The following is a 12868-nucleotide window of genomic DNA, read 5'->3' as shown; positions in this document are numbered from 1 at the left end:
TTTTTCCTTATTGCTTCAAACTTTGATTCAGAGGTAGCAAAGCTTCTTTCTCTACCCCTAAATAATTGAAGAATTACTCATATTTCCTTCTAGTATTTGTATACTTTACTTTCTTACATTTAAATGTCTGCCTCATTTGGAGTTTATGCTCATGTGTGATATTTAGAATGAGTACAATTTTATCTTTTTCCATATTACTTTGCCATTATCTCAAAATGTGTACTTAAAAGCTCATCTTTTTGCCCACTGATTTAATAATGCTGCCTTTATCATATCCTATATATCCATATATGTTTAATTTGGTGTATTCATGTGCCAATTTCAAATTGTTTTAATTACAGAGGCTTTTGAGGGTGCTTTAATGTCTGGTAGGCCTGGAAGTCCCTCTCTCCCTGACCCCATCTTGTTGGGTTTTTTGGTTTTGTTTTCCAGGATTTTCCTGGCTATTCTTCCTCATTTGTTCTCCATGAACTTGTCTTTTCAAGTCAATTTACACATCAAATTCAGAGCTTTCCATTTGGTTGTTTGTTACTTCTTCCCTGCTACATGGACATTTCTAATGGGAACATTTTAAGCAGTCCATGAAAGAAAGAGATTTCCCTCCCGAGTCAGTAGAATTGATAGAACTATTCCATTTAAGCCAAAGGGAGAGGCGGGGTTCTATGAGGCTCGCTTTTGTTAAGGAGTGGTTCAGGACCAGTACTCACCTCTTTGCCCTGGAAGTTTGCTTCCGGCCTGTTTCTTTAGCCGTGTGGCTGACAGGGTCTTGGTGCTCTGGCCGGCTGTCAGTCCTGAGCCTCTTAGGTCAGAGAGCTGAGTTCAGGACATTGGTCCACCAGAGAATTCCTGGCCCCTTGTTATATCAGTTGGTGAGAGCGCTCCCAGAGATCTCCATCTCAATGCTAAGACCCAGCTGCACTCAACGACAAGCAACCTCCAGTGCTGGACACCGCGTGGCAAACAACTAGCAGGAGAGAAACACAACACTACCCATTAGCAGAGAGGCTGCCTAAAATCAGAATATGTTCACAGACGCCGCAAAACACACCACCAAATGCGGTCCTGCCCACCAGAAATACAAGATCCAGCCTCATCTATCAGAACACAGGCACCAATCCCCTCCACCAGGAAGCCTACACAACACACTAAACCAACCTAACCCACTGGGGACAGACACCAAAAACAACGGTAACTACAAACCTGTAGCCTGTGAAAAAGAGACCCCAAACACAGTAAGTTAAGCAAAATGAGAAGACAGAAATACACAGCAGATGAAGGAGCAAGGTAAAAACCCACCAGACCAAACAAATGAAGAGGAAATAGGCAGTCTATCTGAAAAAGAATTCAGAGTAATGATAGTAAAGATGATACAAAATCTTGGAAATAGAATGGAGAAAATACAAGAAGCATTTAACAAGGACCTAGAAGAACTAAAGAGCAAACAAATGTTGAACAATACAATAAATGAAGTTAAAAATTCTCTAGAAGGAATCAATTGCAGAATAACTAAGGCAGAAGAATGGATAAGTGACCTGGAAGATTAAATGGTGGAAATAACTACTGCAGAGCAGAATAAAGAAAATTGATTGAAAAGAACTGAGGTCAATCTCAGAGACCTCTGGGACAACATTAAATGCACCAACATTCGAATTATAGAGGTCCCAGAAGGAGAAGAGGAAAAGGCACGGACTGAAAATATTTGAAGAGATTATAGTTGAAAACTTCCCTAATATAGGAAAGGAAATAGTCAATCAAGTCCAGGAAGCACAGAGAGTCCCATACAGGATAAATCCAAGGAGAAATACGCCAAGACACATATTAATCAAACTATCAAAAATTAAATACAAAGAAAAAATATTAAAAGCAGCAAGGGAAAAACAACAAATAACATACAAGGGAATCCCCATAAGGTTAACAGCTGATCTTTCAGCAGAAACTCTGTAAGCCAGAAGGGAGTGGCAGGACATATTTAAAGCGATGGAAGGGAAAAACCTACAACCAAGATTACACTACCCAGCAAGGATCTCATTCAGGTTCGACAGAGAAATTAAAACCTTTACGGACAAGCAAAGTTTAAGAGAATTCAGCACCACCAAACCAGCTTTACCACGAATGCTACAGGAACTTCTCTAGGCAGGAAAAATAACAGAAGGAAAACACCTACAATAAAAAACCCAAAACAATTAAGAAAATGGTAATAGGACCATACACATTGATAATTACCTTAAATGTAAATGGATTAAATGCTCCAACCAAAAGACATAGACTGGCTGAATGGATACAAAACAAGAACTGTATATATGCTGTCTACAAGAGATCCACTACAGACCTAGGGACACATACAGACTGAAGGTGAGGGGATTGAGAAAGATATTCCATGCAAATGGAAAGCTGGAGTAGCAATTCTCATATCAGACAAAATAGACTTTAAAATAAAAACTATTACAAGAGGCAGAGAAGCACACTACATAATGATCAAGGGATCAATCCAGGATGAAGATATAACACTTGTGAATATTTATGCATCCAACACAGGAGCACCTCAATACATAAGGCAAATGCTAACAGCCATAAAAGGAGAAATCGACAGTAACACAATCATAGTAGGGGACTTTTATACCCCACTTTCACCAATGGACAGATCATCTGAAATGAAAATAAATAGGGAAGCACAAGCTTAAAATGACACATTAAACAATATGGACTTAATTGATATTGATAGGTCATTCCACCCAAAAACAACAGAATACACTTTCTTCTCAAGTGCTCATGGAATATTCTCCAAGATAGATTATATCTTGGGTCACAAATCAAGCCTTGGTAAATCTAAGAAAATTGAAATCATATCAAGTATCTTTTCTGACCACAACGCTATAAGACTAAATATCAATTACAGGAAAAAAACTGTAAAAAATACAAACACATGGAGGCTAAACAATACACTACTAAAAAACCAAGAGATCACTGAAGAAATCAAAGAGGAAATCAAAAAATACCTAGAAACAAATGACAATGAAAACATGACGACCCAAAACCTATGGGATGCAGCAAAAGCAGTTCTAAGAGGGAAGTTTATAGCAATACAATCCTCCTCAACAAACAAGAAAAATCTCAAATAAACAACCTAAACTTACACCTAAAGCAATTAGAGAAAGAAGAGGAAGAACAACAAAAAACCCCAAAGTTAGCAGAAGGAAAGAAATCATAAAGATCAGAGCAGAAATAAATAAAAAAGAAATGAAGGACACAATAGCAAAGGACAGCACAACTAAAAGCTGGTTCTTTGAGAAGATAAACAAAATTGATAAACCATTAGCCAGACTCATCAAGAAAAAAGGAAAAGACTCAAATCAATAGAATTAGAAATGAAAAGTAACAACTGATGCTGCAGAAATACAAAGGATCATGAGAGATTACTACAAGCAACTATATGCCGATAAAATGGACAACCTGGAAGAAACGAACAAATTATTAGAAAAGCAGCACAACCTTCTGACACTGAACCAGGAAGAAGTAGAAAATGTAAACAGGCCAGTCACAAGCACTGAAATTGAGACTGTGATTAAAAATCTTCCAACAAACAAAAGCCAGATGGCTTCACAGGCGAATTCTATCAAACATTTAGAAAAGAGCTAACACCTATCCTTCTTAAACTCTTCCAAAATATAACAGAGGGTGGAACACTCCCAAACTCATTCTATGAGGCCCACCATCCCGATACCAAAACCAGACAAAGATGTCACAAAAAAAGAAAACTACAGGCCAATATCACTGATGAACATAAATGAAAAAATCCTCAACAAAATACTAGCAAACAGAATCCAACAGCACATTAAGAGGATCATACACTATGATCAAGTGGGGTTTATCCCAGGAATGCAAGGATTCTTCAGTATACGCAAATCAATCAATGTGCTAAACCATATTAAAAACCATATGATCATCTCAATAGATGCAGAAAAAGCTTTTGACAAAATTAAACACCCATTTATGATAAATTCCTCCAGAAAGTAGGCATAGAGGGAACTTTCCTCAACATAATAAAGGCCATATATGACAAACCCAGAGCCAACATCGTTCTCAATGCTGAAAAAATGAAACCATTTCCACTAAGATCAGGAACAAAACAACGTTTTCCCACTCTCACCTATATTATTCAACATAGTTTTGGAAGTTCTAGCCACAGCAATCAGAGAAGAAAAAGAAATAAAAGGAATCCAAATCGGAAAAGAAGTAAAACTGTCATGTTTGCAGATGACATGAATACATAGAGAATCCTAAAGATGCTACCAAAAAACTACTAGAGCTAATCAATGAATCTGGCAAAATTGCAGGATACAAAATTAATGCACAGAAATCTCTTGCATTCCTATACACTAATGATAAAAAATCTGTAAGAGAAATTAAGGAAACACTCCCATTTACCATTGCAACAAAAAGAATAAAATACCTAGGAATAAACCTACCTAGGGAGACAAAAGACCTTTATGCAGAAAACTATAAGACACTGATGAAAGAAATTAAAGATGATACAAACAGATGGAGAGATATACCATGGTCTTGGATTGGAAGAATCAACATTGTGAAAATGACTCTACTACCCAAAGCAATCTACAGATTCAGTACAATACCTATCAAACTACCAATGACACTTTTCACACAACTAGAACAAAAAATTTCACAATTTGTATGGAAATGCAAAAGACCCCAAATAGCCAAAGCAATCTTGAGAAAGAAAATCGGAGCTGGGGGAATCAGGCTCCCTGACTTCAGACTATACTACAAAGCTACAGTAATCAAGACAGTATGGTACTGGCACAAAAACAGAAATATAGATCAATGGAAGAGGATAGAAAGCCCAGAGATAAACCCATGCACATATGGTCACCTTATCTTTGATAAAGGAGGCAAGAATATACAATGGAGAAAAGACAGCCTCTTCAATAAGTGGTGCTGGAAAAACTGGGCAGCTACATGTAAAAGAATGAAATTAGAACACTCCCTAACGGTGTATGCAAAATAAACTCAAAATGGTTTAAAACCTAAATGTAAGGCCAGACACTATCAAACTCTTAGAGGAAAACATAGGCAGAACACTGTATGACATAAATCACAACAAGATCCTTTTTGACCTAGCTCCAGAGAAATGGAAATAATAAGAAAAATAAATAAATGGGACCTAATGAAACTTAAAAGCTTTTGCACAGCAGAGGAAACCATAAACGACAAAAAGACAGCCCTCAGAATGGGAGAAGATATTTGCAAATGAAGCAAGTGACAGAGGATTAATCTCCAAAATATACAAGCAGCTCATGCAGCTCAATATCAAAAAAACAAACAACCCAATCCAAAAATGGGCAGAAGACCTAAACAGACTTTTCTCCAAAGAAGTTAAAGAGATTGCCAACAAACACATGAAAGGATGCTCAACATCACTAATCATTAGAGAAATGCAAATCAAAACTACAGTGAGGTAATACCTCACACCAGTCAGAATGGCCATCATCAAAACATCTACAAACAATAAATGCTGGAGAGGGTGTGCAGAAAAGGGAACCCTCTTGCACTGTTAGTGGGAATGTAAACTGATACAACCACTATGGAGAACTGTATGGAGGTTCCTTAAAAAACTAAAAATAGAACTACCATTTGACCCAGCAATCCCACTACTGGGCATATACCCTGAGAAACCCATAATTCAAAAAGCGTCATGTACTACAATGTTCATTGCAGCACTATGTACAATAGCCAGGACATTAGCAGATGAATGAATAAAGATGTGGCCCATATATACAATGGAATATTACTCAGCCATAAAAAGAAATGGAGTTATTTGTAGTGAGGTGGATGGACCTAGAGTCTGTCATACAGAGTGAAGTAAGTTAGAGAGATAAAAACAAATACCATATGCTAACACATATATATGGAATCTAAAAAAAAAGAAAAAAGTGGTTCTGAAAAACCTAGGGGCAGGACAGGCATAAACACGCAGAAGTAGAGAATGGACTTGAGGACACAGGGATAGGGAAGGGTAAGCTGGGACGATGTGGGAGAGTGGCACAGACATATATACACTACCAAATGTAAAATAGATAGCTAGTAGGAAGCAGCTGCATGGCACAGGGAGATCAGCTGGGTGCTTTGTGACCACCTAGAGGGGTGGGATAGGGAGGGTGGGAGGGAGATGCAAGAGGGAGGGGATATGGGGGTATATGTATTTGTATAGCTGACTCACTTTGTTATACAGCAGAAACTAACACATCATTGTAAAGTAATTATATTCCAATAAAGATGTTAAAGGAAAAAAAAGGAGGGGTTCAGGTTACTTGCACCTTCTCATTTCCCCTGAGCTAATAATCAGCAAGGTCCCCACCTGTGCCGCTGTCTCTGCATGTTTGGCGAAGTGTTTTCATCCTCCTCCTCTCTCATTTTTCTTTTCTTCAGCTTTTTGGCTATAAAACTCTGTACTTTCTTAGGATTTCATCCCAGAAATTAGTTGTCATCCTTGGAGCTCCTAAATTTTTCCCTGAGGGACCAGATACAATTAATGTTTCCTCTTATATTGTTGAAAAAAGAGGCTTTTGGTAGAATCTCACTGTGCCTCTCCATCTAGCCAAAGGAGTGCAATTGACCCATAAGACTCGGCTGAGAAACCATCATTAGAACTCTGAGTTCAGTTAGGTCACAAAATGAATATACAAAACTCAGTCATTTCCATATAGAGGCAAGTAGAAAATATAATGGAAATAGAAATTCTGTCACTGTGGCAAAAAATACATATATATATAAAATGCCTAGGGATTAACTTGACAAGACTATAGAACTTGCAGGAAAAACATTGCAAAACTCCACAGAACTACCTAAATAAAGATTAATTTTGAATAAATACTAGAGCATATGGTGCTTGTAGTTAGAATAGCCCTGTGTAACCCAGATGATCTCAAGTGTCCCAGATTTATGTGCTCAGGTGTTTCTTTGATATGCGAATGACATGGCTCTATTCCATCTATTATGTCAAGTTTAACAGTTTCTTGAAAATCTCTAAGCATTTCCAGAGATGATTGAGGGGCTTATGTCCCCCTGGATCAATATCAACTACAACTGTTTCTCTGCTCTCCTATTACTTGATTATTCATTTATTCATTCATCCATTTATTCACGGCACATTTTTTGCATGCTTACTGGGTCCTGAGCACTCTGTAGATGCCCACCAACCATGGCTTATGGCCCCTTTGGCTCCTACCTCCATTTCCAGTCACCCTTGTCTTAGAACATAGTCTCTTTCATTGCCCCGCTGAGCACCATTAATACAAGGCTGTTTTATGCAAGACTTCTTCTGAGGTTCTGGAGGGTCTTAGTGGTGGATAAGTGTTGTGGGGCAGAGAAGGAGGGCAGATGTGGTGTCTGACGACAAACAGCATAAAGCAAGAAGCAATGAAAAATTAAATATTATGCTTATTAAAGTTTGTGGGGAATTTCTCAGTTTATCCTTTATTCTTGGGTCCCACCTGCTGCTGTCTTTTGGAACTGCCTCTTCAGTCTCTCAGCATCTCTTGTGTATCATCTCCTCAGCCTCTCAGATTTCTAGAGACCACTTAATCCCTCTTTCCTAGCCTTTTGGAACTCAAACCTCCTCTTATATTATAGTGGAGAGAAATTTAACTCTCTCTTTTTCTCCTTCCTATCCTGCTAGTTCACACTGGGGTTTGGAGGAGGGGAGCTTTAATTTGCCTAACCAAAGAAGTCATTGAGCTATTGTTACCCGACTCGCTACCCATCCCCAAAACAAGAGCACTTCTCTTCCTCCAAAAGGAATTCTTCTGATCTCCAGAGCAACCATTTTTAAAGATTATTTTTTTCCTCACCACACTTGGATTTTGAAGAGATCAGGTCTCTCCCAAATTAATGAAGCAAGTAGAAGATAATTCCAGCTATAATGCCAATGATATTTTTTCTGAAGTTTAATAAAATTATCGTAAAGTTAATTTGGGGGGAAAAACAAGCCCAAAGAACAAGGTAAATCTTAAAAAGAAGAGTAATAATGGAGGACTAATTCTACCAAGAGTTTAATTTAAACAACTCATATTGTTTAATGAAACAATGAGCAGACAGAGAAGTAAAACATAACACAAAGTCCAGAAACGGATCTAAATGAAATTAAAAAATACCAGAAGAAAATACAGGCAACTATTTATGTAATCCTGAATTAAGTAAAGAGGCCTTTCTAACCATGGTAATGTGTGTGTTTGTATGTGTGTATAGTTCTTACAATAAATAAATAAGAAGAACAGCATGCTTTACAGCATGAATGAACCTTAAAAACACTATGCTAAGTGAAAGAGCCAGGCACAAAAGGCCGTATATTATATGATAATATGTATGTGAAATGTACAGAATAGGTAAACCCATAGTAGATTAGTGGTTGCCAGGGACTGGGGAGAGGGGACAATGGGAAATAACTGCTAACAAACTGGGAATTTCTTTTCAGAGTGATGAAATGTTCTGGAATTAGGTACTGGTGATAGTTGCACAACTTTTGAATGTGCTAATAACCACTGAATTGTATACTTAAAGGCTGAATTTTATGATACATTAATTATATCTCAGAAAAAATTTAAAGATAAATCAGTTCCACTTGGAGTATCATAAGAAAAAAAAAAAACCCAGCATGCCAATAGAGAATGATTAAAGAATGTCTTTAGGGCTTCCCTGGTGGCGCAGTGGTTGAGAATCCGCCTGCCGATGCAGGGGTCACGGGTTCGTGCCCTGGTCCGGGAGGATCCCACATGCCGCGGAGCAACTAAGCCCGTGAGCCATGGCCGCTGGGCCTGCGCGTCCGGAGCCTGTGCTCCGCAACGGGAGAGGCCACAGCAGTGAGAGGCCCGCATACCGAAAAAAAAAAAAAGAATGTCTTTAAAAAATATTCAGTGATACTTGTTAAAGGTGGCAAGACATACTTTATTCAGGACCATTTGGATGGGTGCAGGGACCACTACAGTGGGATTTTACTGTGGGGGGAGAGATTGGGCTCCGCTCTGAACAAAGCACGGGCAAGTAGAAATTCATAGCCAAGGAGCAGTGTAGGGTCAGTGGACAGAACATTACTAACCGGAAGCATCAGGGGTCAGGGGCTTGGCTGAACTGGCCCAACAGCGTTGTTGCTGAAGGCAGGCCAGGCTGTCATCACCTGGGGGTGGTAGAGTAAATCTGACCAGATATTGAGGGTGATTATATATTGAGGGTTTGGGGGTGCTGGTTAAACTGATTTAGCAGGGGTCTTGCTAAAACTAGTGTTACAGAACTCAGGTTTGGCTGCTCACCACTCAAGAGCCAATAATTCGAGAGGCAAGTGTCAGCAGAAAGAAAAGGTGCTTTAAGCAGAAAAGCTGGCAATATGAGGAGAAGGCAGACTCGTGTCCAGAGACCAACTCCGAAGATTCTGCTCAACCATGACAGTTTTTATTTTTTCAATTATTTTTTTTTTTTTTGTGGTATGCAGGCCTCTCACTGCCGTGGCCTCTCCCGCTGCGGAGCACAGGCTCCCGACGCGCAGGCTCAGCGGCCATGGCTCACGGGCCCAGCTGCTCCGCAGTACGTGGGATCTTCCCGGAACGGGGCACGAACCCGTGTCCCCTGCATCGGCAGGCGGATTCTCAACCACTGCGCCACCAGGGAAGCCCCATGACAGTTTTTAAAGGGAAAGATGGGGGGAAGACTCTCAGTGAATCATTGAGACAGGAGGTTGGATTCTGTATCATTCCCCATTGAGTGCAGACTGGCTGACTCTCTCTTCAGATGTTATCTTGCCTACATGATCTGCCTGCACTATTCCTTAGGGGGCTGTTGAGGGTAGAGAGCTAGTCATTCTTTAACTACTTCATTCTTCACTCTTCTTTTTGTCTAGGAAAAGAATCAGCAGGTTAAACAAGACATGGTATGCATTCAGGAGAGCATAAGTCAGGAGTTAGGTTAAATTGCCTAATGATCTCATTCCTATAATTAGGTTCTTTTAAGGTTAAAACGGGAGCATAAGTGGGTGAACAGGAAAGGGGCAAAAGAACTGCTTTCACCAGGTTTTACAAGGAAGTTCACAGATAGGCCTAGGAGAAGGTTCAGGAGTGTGACGAAAGACTCTGTCAAATGTGAATTTAAAACTTTAAAAAGACAAATGACTAATAAACCTATAAAATGCAAATTAAAATAATGAGGTGGAAAATGTGTTTATTTTCTTGACAAAGATGGAAAGAAAATACAAATTTCCATCATTGGGTAGGTTGCAGTCTAATGGAGATTTTCATAATATAATATTGATGAAGGGCAATATATTTCAGAAGCCTTAGATTGTGTCCTTGTGATTCCATTTCTAGGAATTTATCTTGAAAAAATACCGTGTACCATTTAAAATAAAGTTATAAGGTGGGAATTCCCTGGTGGTCTCGTGCTTAGGACTCCGCTCTTTCACTGCTGAGGGCCTGGGTTCAGGGAACTAAGATCCCGCAAGCCCAGCGGCGAGGCCAAAAAAAAAAAAAAAAAAAAAAGAAAAGAAAAAAAAGTAGTAAAGTACAGTAATAGCACAGGAAGATGTCACACTGCTAGGGAGAAAAATTAGAATGTATAATACATAAAGCAAAACAGACCAGAAGTATACACACGAAAGGCTGAAGAGATAGGTAGTTTGTAGTTTCTTGTACACCCTTATCTATATTTTGTTTAGCTGTATTTTCCAGATGTTCTTCACTGGAGGTATCTGTTATAATCAGAAAATAATAGAAAAGTTATTTAATATAATACAGTTACAAATTGGTGATGCTTTTGGGGGTGTTTTGTTCGGTGAGCACAACAACAGAACTGAGATGAGAAGTTTCTTGTTTCTCCTGTTTCAAGACTAGAGATGTAGGGGAGAAGAATTGGAAGTCCTCAAAAGTTCCAAAGCCAAATTCTCACCCTCTAGCTGCCCATATGAGTGGTGTATGTAGTTTCAGAATCTAATTGATTAATTGGTAGTTTTATAACATAGACTGTACTATGGTATATTCACTCCAAGAATGTTTCTCTTCAAATCAGGTATTTGGGGCTTTACAACCAGGATCATATTGAGTGGAGTTTTTTCTGATTCTTGACTTGAATTCTGTTTCCCAGGTGTAACAATTTTCTTCTCTCAATTTCCTAGACAGAATCATGAATAAACTGGAGGACAAGCAGGACCAGATGATACCATGAAGAGAAGTTTACAGGCCCTCTATTGCCAACTGTTAAGTAAGTTGATGTCACATTTCTTCTTTCCTAGAATAGATCAATGTTATTGTTTGCCCAGTGCCAGAAACTTACACACCTTCTGGAGGAAGACCAGGGTTTGGTCAGTGAAGGACAGTACATTTACCCTGTGCTTCTTCTAGGTACTTGAAATATCAAGCATTAAGTCATTCTATTGCCTGGGGCATCAGTTACTGTACATAATTACTGTAGACTTCGTTATGATAATTCTAAATTGGCATGTTAAGCACAATTTGAAAATGAGTGTCAAAAACGTTATTACTCTTGGTTTTGTGGCAGAATAAAGGGGGTTCGGGTATGATCCCCTCTGGGCTCCTCATGAAGAGGGAATGGTAGGCTGTGGAATTTAGTAGTCACATAGAACCTATTACCATTCAGTGACTGTACAGCCTTTGACTTGGAATGTTTTGCATAGTTATGTGTGTTCTTAGATAATGAGTGGTGAAAATGTGGTTTGTTTAGGTTTGGTGGTAGAATGAAGTGTTCTATCCTGATTTTCTCTGCAGGTTGTTCGTGTGTTTTGCGTATTGTGCCACAAAGTGCTAGTTGCCATATAGGGAGTGTGTAGTCTTTGGGATTGGATTGTCACTGAATGAATGTAAAATCCGATACCATTTGGCGGGTTTGATGTTCAGATTGACACATTTGGGACAACAGACGTTGCTCACTCCAGGTCAAACCAAAGGCATTGAGTTGGGAAAACTTGAAATTCACTGTGCTTGTCTAATTCTTGCTGAGGTAAATCGAGGACCTATCTTTCCTAGGCTGAGTGGCTCCTTGTTAACTTTTGCCAAGGAAATAACATGAAAAGAGATTGAGATGCAAATCACCAGTCAGCCCTTAGAATTTAGCAATTCAGATTATGTTGTGCCCCCAGTGCAAAGCACTTTATCTACAGGCAGCATTCCGGTTGGGTGTTTTAATTGACTCATTTTTGCTATTGAATTCTAATCCCTGAAACACAGATCACGTCAGCCTGATTTCAGCCTGATGGAATGTCGCCAAGAGTTATAGGGACTCTCTCATGTGCTTTCTCCATGTATTCTATAGGGTTTGTTGCCTTTTTTTTTTTTTAATGATAAGCTTGCTTGTTAGAGAAAAGGCTTTACGGATTGAAGAAGCAGTGTCATCAAGGAATGATTAATTCTGCCTTGATAGGAGAGGGAACATTTGAAGGATAAATAGGATTTTACACACACACACACACACACACACACACACACACACACACACAGAGAGAGATACACTCTCAAGAAGGCAAGGCAGGTTTTACAGGCAAAAGAAACAAGAAACGAAAAAGAGCATAGTAGATTTAGAAGGCAGCAGAATGTTTGTTGAATTCACCTGTGCTGATTGTGTGCCCCGGAGTGTGCATAATGTTATAAGGTCATTTATTATCTGAAAGGCATCAGAGAAGTATTCTGTGGTTTAGAGCCCAGTCTTATTCTATAACAAATACCCATCCTCCCACGTCCAACATATTGGAAAGCTGAAGGGATTTTACTCAAACACTATCTGCATAGCTGCAGAAACTAACCTTGTCTTAACACTTTCATTGTTTGCAAGCTTGCCTAGAAATGCAAGCAACCCAGAT

The 12868-nt window shown here is 39.1% G+C and overlaps 1 protein-coding gene across 7 annotated transcripts in view; it reads left to right on the top strand.

Annotated features, from left to right (window-relative positions):
- TMEM108 (transmembrane protein 108) overlaps positions 1-12868 on the top strand; it is a 371967-nt gene that overhangs the window by 201961 nt on the left and 157138 nt on the right. For 5 of the 7 annotated variants that reach the window (XM_067033777.1, XM_067033778.1, XM_067033781.1 and 2 more), the window contains one exon: positions 11171-11256. In XM_067033777.1, coding sequence (XP_066889878.1) covers positions 11217-11256 — 40 coding nt within the window. In that variant the 5' untranslated portion in view covers positions 11171-11216. The remainder of the gene's footprint in view (positions 1-11170; positions 11257-12868) is intronic. The other 2 variants (XM_059065342.2, XM_067033782.1) reach the window with 1 other exon arrangement.

The sequence above is a fragment of the Kogia breviceps genome, chromosome 5, assembly GCF_026419965.1.
Source record: "Kogia breviceps isolate mKogBre1 chromosome 5, mKogBre1 haplotype 1, whole genome shotgun sequence".
Taxonomy (NCBI): domain Eukaryota; kingdom Metazoa; phylum Chordata; class Mammalia; order Artiodactyla; family Physeteridae; genus Kogia; species Kogia breviceps.
This window is presented reverse-complemented; position numbering and strand designations above follow the sequence as displayed.